This window comes from Diadema setosum, chromosome 11 (assembly GCF_964275005.1).
Source record: "Diadema setosum chromosome 11, eeDiaSeto1, whole genome shotgun sequence".
NCBI lineage: Eukaryota > Metazoa > Echinodermata > Echinoidea > Diadematoida > Diadematidae > Diadema > Diadema setosum.
Genome location: NC_092695.1, coordinates 26620384 through 26633867, shown reverse-complemented (window position 1 = coordinate 26633867; position 13484 = coordinate 26620384). Strand labels below are relative to the sequence as shown.

At 38.1% G+C, this 13484-nt stretch overlaps 1 protein-coding gene across 3 annotated transcripts; it reads right to left on the bottom strand.

Moving 5' to 3' along the window:
• Positions 1–1643: 1643 nt before the first annotated feature.
• On the bottom strand, positions 1644–11692 carry LOC140234844 (AN1-type zinc finger protein 2B-like). Of its 3 annotated transcripts, none has more exons than XM_072314889.1 (9): positions 11554–11692; positions 9915–9957; positions 9322–9373; positions 7891–8067; positions 6850–6965; positions 6051–6182; positions 4556–4640; positions 3547–3732; positions 1644–2071 (listed from the first exon to the last, which is right to left on the bottom strand). In XM_072314889.1, the coding sequence occupies exons 1-9, from the start codon at positions 11606–11608 to the stop codon at positions 2060–2062; spliced, it is 858 nt and encodes a 285-aa protein (XP_072170990.1). In that variant the 5' UTR covers positions 11609–11692; the 3' UTR covers positions 1644–2059. The 3 variants fall into 3 exon arrangements, with proteins under 3 accessions (XP_072170990.1, XP_072170988.1, XP_072170989.1); XM_072314887.1 differs by having other exon boundaries at positions 1644–2033; XM_072314888.1 differs by having other exon boundaries at positions 1644–2030.
• Between the last annotated feature and the right edge of the window lie 1792 nt (positions 11693–13484).

The window sequence follows — 13484 nt, the reverse complement described above, 5'->3', positions numbered from 1 at the left end:
TTTTCTATCTTGCCTTTTGTAAAGAAAACAAGGAAGCAAAAAGAAATATCCACTGCTTGATATTTCTCCTGCTTGTTTTTGTTTTATTTTTCCATGCAGCAGGTTGAATATTCTTATTCTTATTCCATATGAGGACAAACATGATAAAATGTCAAAAGAAAAAACAAAACAAAACAAGTGTAACACATGTGTGGTAATTGCATCATAACATGCTAAATTAGGCCTAAAAAATACCGAGTGGTAAACATGGAATGATGAGCTATGGACTCTTACATGTAATCTAGGCCTCCTCCCTTCCATCTGTACCAGCACACTACTCCTTGCCACGTTTATAGCCATCTATTTTCCAACAATTCCCATAGATCATACCTCTGTTTGGGCAACAAAACCTTGTACATGTACAGCTGTATCTCAAAAATGTCAAATGTTCCAGAGAACCAAAAAACAACAACAAAAAACAACATGGCAAAGCACTGTAATAAACAGGTTTGCCTTCCCTTAGACATGCCTCGATGGCTCCATTTTCGGGGTAAGACGGGGTAAGACAGGGCAATACAAACTACTGCAATTCTCATTACAGTATGAAGTCTTTGATATTGTTCTGTACGTGTACTGCATGTACGCATACTCAACCTGCTGGAGACGATGAACACCATGGAAGCAAACATAGAATGAGTCTACCCTGAGTCTTCATAGATAGCTGTCATTGCCCATTAACACTGGTTAATTGTTTGGAGTAATAATAAATCATAATAAATCACAGCACATAGATTCTACATGAACATATACGTGGACAAGCATAAAGAAAGTAACAAGGGTGCCGGTGTTAGTGAGTCATATCAAAGGCATTCATATGGGGACTTCCGAATGGTCTTTATTTCTGAATTGCAGGACCTATTTTACAACAATCATTGAAGTGGTATTTTCCCTCTTAAGGGTACACGTTCTTGGTACATTTTGTGTACACTTTGGGCAAATGCTGGGCCATTAGCATACTGCCTAGGTGACATGCATCATGATACCCATGTCTGTCCATCTGATATGCACACATTAAAACTGCTAAAAATGTTGAATACACAGGAAGGATGAGCATTAACCTGCCAGCTACCCTCCACACTAATGGCGATCGCTCATTAGGGATGACGGTTCAAGCCTTGCCAAGAATCGATTTGCATTTCTCCTCTACCCGAGTGCCAACTGCTAACTGCAGCACTTTACCTTGAGTAGCAATCATTTTTACCTCATTTATCATTTGTGAATTTTTACCGGAGTGCTAACTGTAGCACTTCACCTTCAGCAGCAATTATTTTTACCTGAGTGCTAACTGTAGCACTTCACCTTCAGCAGCAATTATTTTTACCTCATTTATCATTTGTAAATTCATATACTGTAACTGATCACTGCTGGGTACTCCATGGACACTCTGCTAACTGTTTTGATGCAACCACTGCCAGGAACGTTCGTTGAAGGATTTTTGGTCCCTTTAAGCTTGGATCATCGAGAGGTTGATAGCAAATTGTGCTACCTTTAACACTTCAATCTTCAAACTTGTCACTCAATGATATACACATTCTTGTCATGGTGTGAGAAAAAGATTTTTTTTTTTCATGAAAAAAGAATAAATTATATATTCCACATGCCCTAATGCCAGACATTCTTTGATCAAAGGTCATTTACTGTATCAAATAAATACAAGGAATCAAACATTTTATCACATAACATTTTATTCTTGCACTTGGTGATTAGAAAGAATTCATAAGCCTACCATAAGGTGACAACTGGATGAGTCTTGTAAACCCTTTCAGGCTGCAATTTTATCTGCTTCTCACATAATGTCATGCCATAGAAAAATTAAAAATCCTGCATAAAACTCCAATAATATATTCATGCTATGCTATAATAAATAGTTCTTGTCTCCACATTCCCCCTGGTGAATTATCGGTCCATTCTTAGAGAGAGGAGAGAAGAATGCAGCCACCCGATCAGGAGACACTACACTTTGAATCGCCGGAGGAGCTCTGCGAATGTTGCTGCTGCAAACAGAACAACAATGACAGCATTAATACACCACCTGGGACGTAGAGGAAAAACAGAGATGAGGAGGAAGTGAAATTAGCAATTTCAGCATGCATGCAATACATCCTGCGTTAATGAGTCACTCTCACTTATCAACAAAAGATACATATATCTGAAGTAGAACTACTTCGTTTCCAAAATGAAACCAAAATCTATATATTCCACCAACAGATTGCTTTCTTTTGTGTCCTCTGTTAACAACAAAACAAAAAAAATAATAATAATAGTAATAATAATAACAAAAAAAATAGGTGGCTGGAATTGACAGGAAAGCCTGTCATTCAACATTGTGTGAAAGATGAATACGAATTGAATTGATACATTCTTTGCTTTTCATATTCTCTAAAAACAGAAGAAATGTTTCCCCTATTGAAACCAGTTTATACTTGAAGTGGAGAACTTCCAGTCTCTTTCATTTCTCTGATGTTCTTTTTCACATTCAACGTTTCCATCAACAAACAGTAACCCCACAATAATTACAAGAGTGATTTCTGCATATTGACATATTCTTGCATATAATGCAAACACCCTAACAATTTCACAGGGATGGTGGAAACTGTGTTGCACATATCAGCCTGGAATTGAGTTTCTTTCTATGCTAATGCTTGCAATTAGATCCTCATCTCAATACTACAAATTTTCTGCTGAATAGAGGAAACTGATTTTGCTGTCTCATGCTTAGATATGACTGACAAATTTGAATTGTAATTGACAAAAGCAGGTGACTGAGAATGAAATTGCATTACAATGCAGCTGTATTTCAAAATTACTAAAAAAAACTATTATTGAAATGAGCATCTGCATGTTACAAATTGTCCAGGACGAAATTGAAAACACAATTTTTGAAAACTGAATGAAATGATGGCTCAAAACGGGCAGGAAAACTTACAACAAAATAAGTACATTTTCAATTTTCATTGTAATGCATTACAATGAAAAATGAAAATATAACTTCTCTTAATTCTGTCATTCTCATTGGCAACCTGATGGTACACAATGTCAATGGCCACCTGATAGGGTCAAAGAATCATATGATATAACTTCAATGAAAATATGTTATTATCTCAATTCCCTTTAGATAGTTAAAAGCAAACATTTAATTTTCATCTGACTATAATCTAGCAGCAACTGGCCTATGCATTTTGCATGCAGACTGTAACACCAGACATTTTCGCGTGCATGAAACTTTTGCAAATTTTGCAAGGAGCCAAGATTCATGAAAGTAGAATGCACACAAAAGATTTGTCTGCACAAGGCACTGAATGCTGATCATTAATTTGCACAAGTTTCTTGCCAAGAAAAGAAAGTTGGCTCAAATTCACGAAAGTATCGTGTTCTGAAAGTTTCAGGTTTTACAATATGCATTTCAACCACATTTCACCCAGAAGAGAGAGAGGGGAAAAAAGAAAGGTGAAGAGGATGGTCGAGGAATGTATCATGAAGAGGTGTAAGTGGGAAGTAGGACCTCACCTGTCGTCTCCTGCGATTCCTCTCCTCCTCTTCACTAGCTGCCAATGCTCTGGCCAGGGCCAGGTCCTCATCCTCCTGCTGGAGAGTGGCGGGATTCTTTGGCTGAGACGGTCTGGCCTGAGATGATGATGAGCTGCCTTCTGCTAGAGACATCTGGATGGCCCTTGCCATGGCCTCGTCTTCCGACTTTGATACAAGAAAATGAATCATGACCATTAGTAATCAGCTAAATAAATTATTACTGAGCAGTGAACAATGCGCACCTTAAATTGATGACATTCCTCAAACAGAGAAATATCAATGGCTGATATACTGTTAAGTATGCTTTTTGGTCTTAGGCTCCAAACTGTGGAATCAGCTACCCATTCAATGACATTAACTTTTATCAACAGAAACATTCAAATCCAAACTGAAAACTTATTTGATTCTCTCGTATTAAGGAATACATAACTGTAGTCCACTATGTCCAGGAGATTTGTGTTCCTTTTTAATTGCTGCTTTGTAAGTTTATTTTCATCCCCGCATTCATATGTTTTGTACATGTATTTTTCTTGAAGTACCATGAACACAAAAGGTGGACCTGTGTGCTACATAAGTAACAACTATTATTATCATACTGTATTATCACTACTATTATAATTACCAATTTGAAACCACAGGTTACCATTTCAACAATGCTTAGGACCTTTTGGCTCACTGTGTTTGTTTGTTTTGAGGGGAAATGCTTATACAGCCGTAACATGACAAAGTGGCAAATGGCTACTGCAAGTTTCTGAATACAGGTGGAAAAGGGCAAATCATTGGTTTTCTGTAGTTATCACACTCACTTGCATTTCATAGCACTTATGCTGAAATGTGGAGATATTCAATTTTTTTTTTTTTTTTTTTTAATGGGTTACAGTATCAGTCAGAACAGAAGAAATTTTATTCAGGATCATTAATAAAGAAAATTCTTTGATAAGAAGAAATGAATGGCCATTCCTAAATTCTTCACAAAACATGATCTCACCATGCCTGCCTGCATGGAGTAAGAGTTGTTCACCGCTGGCTGTCTCGCTGGCTGTCTCGCTGCTGCAAGTCTCTCCCGCCTCTCTCTACACGTAAGATAAACAGGAAATACAGATGACAGACACAAATACAAAGAAACACAAATTGGGAAGAATCAATCAGGACAAGATCTTGACTGAAAACTTGGGCAAGATATCACATCCAGATTACATCATCTCATAATATAGTACTTTTAACAGAGAAATTACGTGGGAGAATTGCTATCGGTTTTAAGCCTACAAAATATGCTGTTCAGCATACACGTCTAGATGTCTGTCAACAAATGATTGTGCTCACATTATATCACTTCATAATACACATTACAGCAATTGCAATTCTACAACTCATTTATTTTGTCCTCATGTCATCATAATTCATCCAGACATTTGTTTAGTTTCATTTTCTTTTCTTGTATAAATCTTGCATTTGACAAGGATTACCAATGGGTCTAGACCCATGTCAGAGACAGGACCGACAAGAGGGTTCTTGCAACTTATCTGAGCCACTCATGGAGGCGACTCAGTTTGGCATTATGTGCAGATATGATGTCATAGCACCAATGAATGTATTTGGGCTCCGAGGCAGATACAAGTGCAATGAAGCGCTCCAACTGATTACCTCTAAATCTCCAAGCTCCTTGATATATTTCACAAGTCTAAAAGCCAAGAGCATCTTCCCATCAAGGCACACTAATGTATTCTGCCCTGTATTTCACATTTTTAGGTGATAGAATCAGAAACTTAAACACCTTTCGATCTTTTTCCAAAGGAGTTCATGTTTGCATAAAAAAATTTGGAAAGAGATCGGAAGTATTAAAAATGCCTCAACAATCAGCTCTGTATTTTTCACTACAAAAAGATAGCAACAACATCATGAGATCAAGCCGTGGTTGTGCATATGAAATATCAATTTTGTTAAATTCCTAGTTGATGCATGGTGCAGAGATATCCCATGATAGAGAATTGTAAAAACTGTATCTGCAGTACCAGTTGGGGGTTTTGTTTTGTTTTGTTTTTTGTTTTGTTTTGTTTTGTTTTGTTTTGTTTTGTTTTGTTTTGTTTCGTTTTGTTTTTAAAGTGGAGATACTGTACATATATGGCTTGCTTTAGTAATTGTTTCACTCTGTCAACATCCCCTCCAATATGGGTATGTTAGCATCAAGGATGGGATGTCAATCATGCACTGTGGGTGCAGAGTTCAACGTCTATCTTTGGAAATCTTTCCTGTGGTTGCAATCTAAAATAAGTTTATGAAATGTATTCCAAAATGGATGGGAAAAGCTTTAATGAGGCTACTACAAACCCGCAACACTTATCTGGGCAACTAAATTTCACTGTCTGAGAAGTATACTGCATTGAAAGTTTCCTGCTGAAATATAGGGCTGTTACCCACAGATGCATTCAGGAAAGTATACAACACATGAATACTTTTGTCACGCCCTGTTTGGTTAAACTGACCTGTCTAGATCTCGGCCGTGAGTAGCCATTGATGTCTGCTGAGGTCTGGATTGGTTCCTGGAAGAAGATGAACTACCCATTGCTCTTCCTCCACGACTACTGCTGGCTTGTTGCCTATTTATTGCAGCTGCCCTGAAAACACATCAAAAGTAAAACTCACACTGAAGAAAGTGGGCAAATCACAACTATTGAATGCACAACAGACTGGACAAAGCCAAACAAAAACCAAACAAAAACCAAAAATCACAAACAAAAGCAAAACATTGGACAGAGAGGAGTTTTGCAGCTACCAGCTACAATAATGTTAAGTATCCTGTTGCGCAGGAGTATCAGAAGATTAGTATAACAGAATGGATTGTTGTTAATAGATATTGGAATGCAACTATGTAGTAGACATTATGCAAAAGTACATGATGAAGTAGGATAGTTACTGCAACAAGTTATAATTGGCATCATCAGTCTTTTGTGAATCTTGAGCTCTCAAACTATCAAGACAATTATTTGATGATGGCATTTATAAGCAGCTAGTGACTAATGCATCCAAATTTTATGCAATCATTATAATAAAACTGAACAAATGACCACGACTCTGAGAGCATTACCTATTGTTCAGAAGACTCACAGAAACAGGGGCTGCAGTAAGATGCCTTAAGCTTTCAATAACTTTGGGACCTTTATATTAAAATATGCTTGAAGCAGTCCATTCTGGGGGAAAAAAAGGCTTTTGCAGATGAGCCTTTTTAGTTTTTCCTAGATTGTAAATAAACTGACATAACCTCTGAGGAAGACTCTTCCTTACCCTGGTTTGGAAACACTCTTCCCTGAGCCCTGGAATCCTTGGCAGTCATGGTCTGAAGTGTGTCTATGCTTCAGGCAAAAGTTCAGCTGGCAGGATGAGCACAGGATTGGAACAAGCTGGGACCAAACAGGACAAGACAAGACAAGACAAAACAAAACAAAACAGAATCAAATGAAAGCAGAGATTTTTAATTGAGAGACATCAGTATCCTGATTATAGGTGTGTCTTCAACAGAACGAAGTTCAAACTAGCGGGCCATTTTGCGGTTTAGGAAAATGGCCTGATATTACAAATGTGTGTCTTCATCAGCTTGAAAACGGCCTAATCAGGAAATTAGCCGTAAATTATGCATGCATACTTTGCATCATCACTCAGCTAGCCATTGCTCAACTCGTTCAGCCAAAGAACTCTACATAGCATTCAGCAGGCTCAGTGCCTGGTTCGATTATGGGATTGAGAAAATTTTGGGCTGATTGAGACAAAGCCCAAATAGTGCACTAATGCACAAATTAGTGCTATATTTCACAAACTAGACCAAGATTTTGGGGGAGATTTTCACAATCAAATAGCAAGCTACAATGCATTTAGCACAAAGAGCAGGTTAATAATTTCCTAACCACAACATAACGTGCTATATTTATTTTGAAACTATCAGACAGACCGTATACGATGTCAAGACATGTCTATGCTTCAGTATTTATCCATTAGGTAGCCACACAAGGATTCTGCCATGACATTGCCTTTCCCTGCCATGGAATTCACAGCCTACACTGTAGTATGACTATATGCAACAATGTACAAGCAAAAATGCATCATGTTCCTGGCTTCAGTTATTGGTAATGTTAGCTAGCATTCTTCATGTCTTACCGCACCAGATAATGTGCACTTTCTCATCTTCAGATCACTCACAATACATGACATGTCACTCTAAAATGGATATTACTGGATAGAAATGAAAGAAATGAAAGAAGAAGTACAGGTGGAAAAGAAGAAAGAGCTGCATGGTGCATCACATATGTACATATAATACAATGTATATACCTCTTTCTGCTTGCATCCTTTTTTGTTGCACCGATTTGCGTACACTTTCCTCTTCTTAACAGCTGGATCTGACTGGCACTCTCTGTCGATGTGATCAGACACACCTATATCTGGGGGTTCCCCTCTTTTGATAGGCACTGGTTTGTTGCACAAGGGGCATACTGGCACTTGAACATCCTGCAATTCAATGTTGAGTTGGTTTCAGTACAACTGTATGACTAAAACAATAAACCAAAATCTTACCATATTCACACTAAAATGCAAACATCTCTACTGATGCCTAGTTTGAATTTCTCCTCCTAATGTTAACTTCTTTTTAATGTGAAAAATAACATGAAATTGTAAGACTGTAGTCAACTTTACAAATACACATTGTATGTGATAACAAGTCTTTCACAGCACATGACTGGATGAGCACTTTATGAAGTAATACATAATTGGTCTGAATTCAAAAGGGTAGTTTAAATCAAATCTATGCCTTACGAAACCAATGCCTCTAAATCCATGGAATAAAACAAACATGAAATAGGCATACCTTTCACAAGCTCATATCAGCATACATTCATTATTGGACCTCTATTGGCATCACACAATCTGTCATGCACATTTATGCAGGTGAAATATGCTTAATCCATGAGCTAAATTTACACTTCCTCTGTGGATTTAGGCCCTTGAGTTTGCAGACAGATGAGCTCATACATTGCTATTTTTTTCATTATGTTGTCTTATGCCTCTGTGACTCTCATATTTTGTGTCAGCCATCACAAACTGTAGCATTCTTCTCTTCTCATGATGGCTGCATCACACATTTTGAACTTTCCAATGGATTGTCCAATTTTCCTCGAACTTTGCTAACATGTCATTCTGATCTGCAATCACTAAATTGACACGTACACGTATATTTGGGTTTCATCATCAGTATGATACATGATGGTATACCACACTTTAACACTGATTAGCCATAAAATGTTATTACAGCAATGTCAGTCCTCTAAGAAAATGTCTCATTGAGAACTCACGTCATGTAAGTTATTAACATCAATGAGAACAGCCTTCTGTAAATTGGTACGAACCACACAAGTATTAAAGCATCCATTGCGTGCAATGACAAATGCTTCACTTAATACTAATAATAATACAATACATTTATAAGGCACTTAATACGGATGTTTCTAAGCGCACAGTTTACTGGAAAATTAGTATTTAGTCCAAGATAATACAAAAATATAAATACAAAAATTAAAAAAAAATTAATAATTACAGTGTATAAATGCAAAAAATAAGTACTAAAAATTTACATTTTTCAAGCATTCATATCTTTCTTTGTATTTGTCAGAATTTGATTCAACTTCCACTTATGTGATAGCACATCAATCTCTAATTAAGATGCAAGTTCACATCACTGATCCTCAGCATGAAAAACAGACCTACCTTTTGGAAGCCTGCAGCACAGTTGTGTTTCACATACGTAATGTGATCTTTACTGCAAAACAACAACAAAACAACAAGAATAAACAATCATCATTACTATGATTTCTTCAATTGTTGAATTTCCGGATGAATAGCTGCAATCAACAACATGCTGCAAAACAGAAATATTTGCCAAGTGTCTTCAATTTCTCATTCTAATTTAAGCGCTCATCAAATTTTGGCATGACGACAACAATTTGAGACACACTATCAGTTATGGTGCATTCAGTTTATTCTAAGAACATCACCAACTCAAATATGTATTTACTATTAGTCAAATCATCATCAGTGTCAGACAGACTCGACTTGAATATGACTCTAGAGTAATATTTCTTCTTTTAAATATAACTCTTTCAATTTGCTTGCAAAAAGTGTACAACTATAAACATTATTGACAATTCTGAAGAGATTTACCACTCAACAGTTAATACATTTTCAATCTTCTGTTGTTTTTTAGTCTTTCTGGGTTCCCTAGGCGAGACATTGTTGATAAGAGAGAGGGGGAGAGAGAGAGGGAGAGAGAGATGAATTTTTAAAGGAGGAGCTTTGCTTACCAAAACACATTTGAGCAGGCATCACATTTCATAGGTAGAAAGTCTGCAGGAGTGATTGAATATATATAGTAAATCATGGTAATGCATAGTTACTGGTACAAAATGTACTCTTATACCAGAGACTCCAACCCCAAGCACCTTCTGATCTGGAGATTCTCCCGCCCGAAACCCCTAGCAAACGGGAGACTCCAAGTTGATGTGAGCGAAGCGCGAAGTTCCTAGGATTCTAGATGTTCTCTGGTGCTATCTAAGGCTTATTTTTTCAACATACGATAGAAATAAGTAAGAAATCCTTTCCACCGGGAGACACAGAGCCAGGGCGGGAGAAATCAAATCTCAAATGGGAGAACGGGAGATTGTGCAAAAATGGGCTTTCGGCGGGAGATCTCCCGTCGAAAACGGGAGAGTTGGAGTCTCTGTAATACTTGGAAATGTAGGACTTGAGCATGCAGTGACATAATTACAACTCAAATAAAAATATATCGATAAAGAAAAAACAATAGAAGGGATGCTGACAACGAATATGTTGCCCACTTTTACATGCCTCCCAAACAACAGATGATTCTAGTTAGTTCCACACTACAAAGTCAATGCCTTTTTTGTACAGGAACTGTAAATAAATGTAACGTTGTTGTTAGGTTAAGAACATGATGTGTTTGCCAGTCTTCTTCTTCTTCTGCACTGATTAAGTCTGCCTCCTTCATCATTTAAATCAGTTCAGGCACTGCACTGGCAGTAGACCATATTGTTTGTAGACAGAAAGATCCATCTGTCCGGGGGAGCCTTTTATGTATTTATCTATTATTTGTTTTTTTGACATTATCGCTCTCCTCAGCGTATAGGAGGGGATCTGTGAAGCCAGACGCAGTGTCTACAGAACATATCCCCGACGACCAGCAGAAAATTAGACCGATCTTTCGGTCAATTCAGGCAGCTGAATCATCTCTAAGCAAGGGATCATCTCTTTCCTCTCTAAGGGAGAGCCGCCGGAGGCGGCTCTTATACGCACCAATATGCTAATTTAGCCGGTACTGTAAAAGTGGAAATTTTCGCGCATTTCGCGCAACCAGAAACAAGCGCGAAAATAAAAGCACGCGAATATTTTTGCTTGCCATATGTGCCTGTGCGTGATGTCTTGATTCCGCGGAAGTAAAAACATGCGAAACTCTTCCGACCAGGCCAAACGCGAAAAATTAGTCACGCGAAAATATCCACTTTTACAGTAGGCCTATTCTGTAATTCTTGGTTGCAGTCGTCGCAGTCGACAGACGACGTCTGTCACTGCAACCGCGACCGCAACCCGGCGCAATGTAAATTTATAAATAAGACTTTTTGCAAGAACTTCAAATGCCCCCAGAGAAATATTTGTTTGCCTGACATCTGCGTCACTTTGGTCACTGACACTACACGGCAGTTCCAGTCGTTCATATTACTGTTCATCTAACTTCTAAGATGTAGCTATGATAGTTGCCGTTCTTTTGATAGGACGAGTATGACTACACATCAGCCGTTCAATGTAGTCCCACATATAGCAGTTGGTGTGTGGATTTCACATAAGTCCACAGTCTATGGGCAAGAAGTCGTTCTCTATATTACAAGCAAAGTCAAACAGAAAACGTATCTCCATAATTCAACTTACCTAACTGTTTGCATGTAGACTCATGGCAATGTTGTCCTAATTCAGGAAACTCCATACTTTTCTAATTTATAACAAAAACACGATTGAAGCCCAAACAGTGGCGTTGTGTCCTGTGACCTACACACAGTTGCGTTTGTGATAATGGCAGTCTACTCTACATCACACACTAGTAAACGCACTTTATGTACGTAACGACCCAGCCGCCGTACTTGTACGTAACTTTTGCTGTGTACTTTTGCAAATGTGCTGACGTCATGCGACGAAGCGTCACACAATATCACGTGACAGAGCTGGGGGATCCTACCCTATGATGTCATGTAATTATTTTTAACTCACAAGTTCTGTGAGAACGAACAAGAAGATTCCAGACGAGGTAGACCTGCACTGTACTTTTTCTTTTCATCGAATATAGTTAGTAGGATGTTTTCGGTGGCAGTTACATATAATACATTAGGTTTAGGGGTACTGATGTCATTTTACAGCTGTGATAATTATGCCGTAGGCCTATGGATTCTGGATCTGGATAGATCTGGATCTGATGCCGCTGATCCCTCAGCACTGTGGTGTATATAGTGCAGCTAATGACAACGGAGGTGACGCGGAGAGCGCATCTTATCAAAATTATGAACCTGTTTGGTATCTATGCTTGGCATAGAAAACAACAAACGCACGCACACGCATACGCACACACGTACACACGCACACACACACCAAAAAGATTGAAAATAGGATCAATCGAAGCAAAATGTCCATCGAACGAGTTACCATGTCGAAGAATTTACTTTCCAGGAAGCCAGTGTAATTCAGGGCAAGGCAAAAGGCTTATGGACCCTATAACGATTCTGTTTACGCCACTGTTCCACAGTAATTAGGTTTAATTAAAGTTTGCGACTCATGACCACAAGGCAAGAAAAGTGCAGGAAAAGGTGCCTTTCGTATAGATTCGATCAGCAGACCTATACCCCATATGCAATTTGACGTGATAAGTTGCCATGATACTGCTCTTTAATGGTCACATATTTTGTCACTTTTATTTGCTGTGCAACGGCGGTCAGTGACTACATAACGCATCACCTTCTCGATCGAATTAGAGTGTCCCAAAATAACGCACCTATAGGCCTATATCCCGAACCTAACGAGTATAGGCAACTGTAAAGCAAGGAAACCTTCTTGCCGCACCGATTAAACATCATTTCGTTCAGAGCGGACATTAATTACAAAGCACTTTCAAATCTGACGCTTTGATTATAGCAATGATCAGAAAGCGGGTCTGCCTGGAGTGAAAGTATCATTCCAGGGTTCTGTTTATTGTGTATGATTACGGCCTACTATGAACAAAACCATGATCTATAAGCTGTTCACAAACTTTCTTTACATTTCTAATTCTTCTTCGTACGCAACTACAATGTATTCTGAAGCTGTAATATTTATAGCTGGCTGATCATATACCATTTTGAACTGAGCCTACCGTTATTATGTTTTACATTTTTAAAGCATAGGCCTATCCATTGAATTTTCGTCATTGAATTTTCTTTTGTTTGTATACTACCAGTAGAAAATTGTGAGTTGATGACATCTGCATCAGCTCCCATTTACATTTTCATATCAACTGTGCGAGAGATGTTCTGCATGCAAATTTAGCATAAAAACGGACATCACAGTTTCATATCTTCCCTATTTGTATTTCCGATTTTGATCAAACTTTCACTTTCTTTCAAGATTAGCATTTAACTCGTCCCGAACCTCTCTGTAAGTCTCAATTATCCATTCGTTTTACACAGTGGAACGATCCAAACTTTCTAAGTTGACTCTAAAGAGAAGACCTGGACTGTGGTGGAAATGTTAGAAATATCAAACGGGAAATGTGAGAATGACCGGGTACTGAATTTGATCAGGCCTGCCTTAATTTCTCTGTATCTTGTGACACCGTC

Excerpts from the sequence above, each read along its gene's own strand:
- LOC140234844 (XM_072314887.1), bottom strand. The coding sequence starts at position 11,608 with ATGGAGTTTCCTGAATTAGGACAACATTGCCATGAGTCTACATGCAAA. Across the intron at positions 9,958-11,553 it reads GTCTACATGCAAACAGTTAG|ACTTTCTACCTATGAAATGT; the intron begins GTAAGTTGAATT and ends TCACTCCTGCAG. Across the intron at positions 4,641-6,050 it reads CACGGCCGAGATCTAGACAG|AGAGAGGCGGGAGAGACTTG; the intron begins GTCAGTTTAACC and ends TCTTACGTGTAG.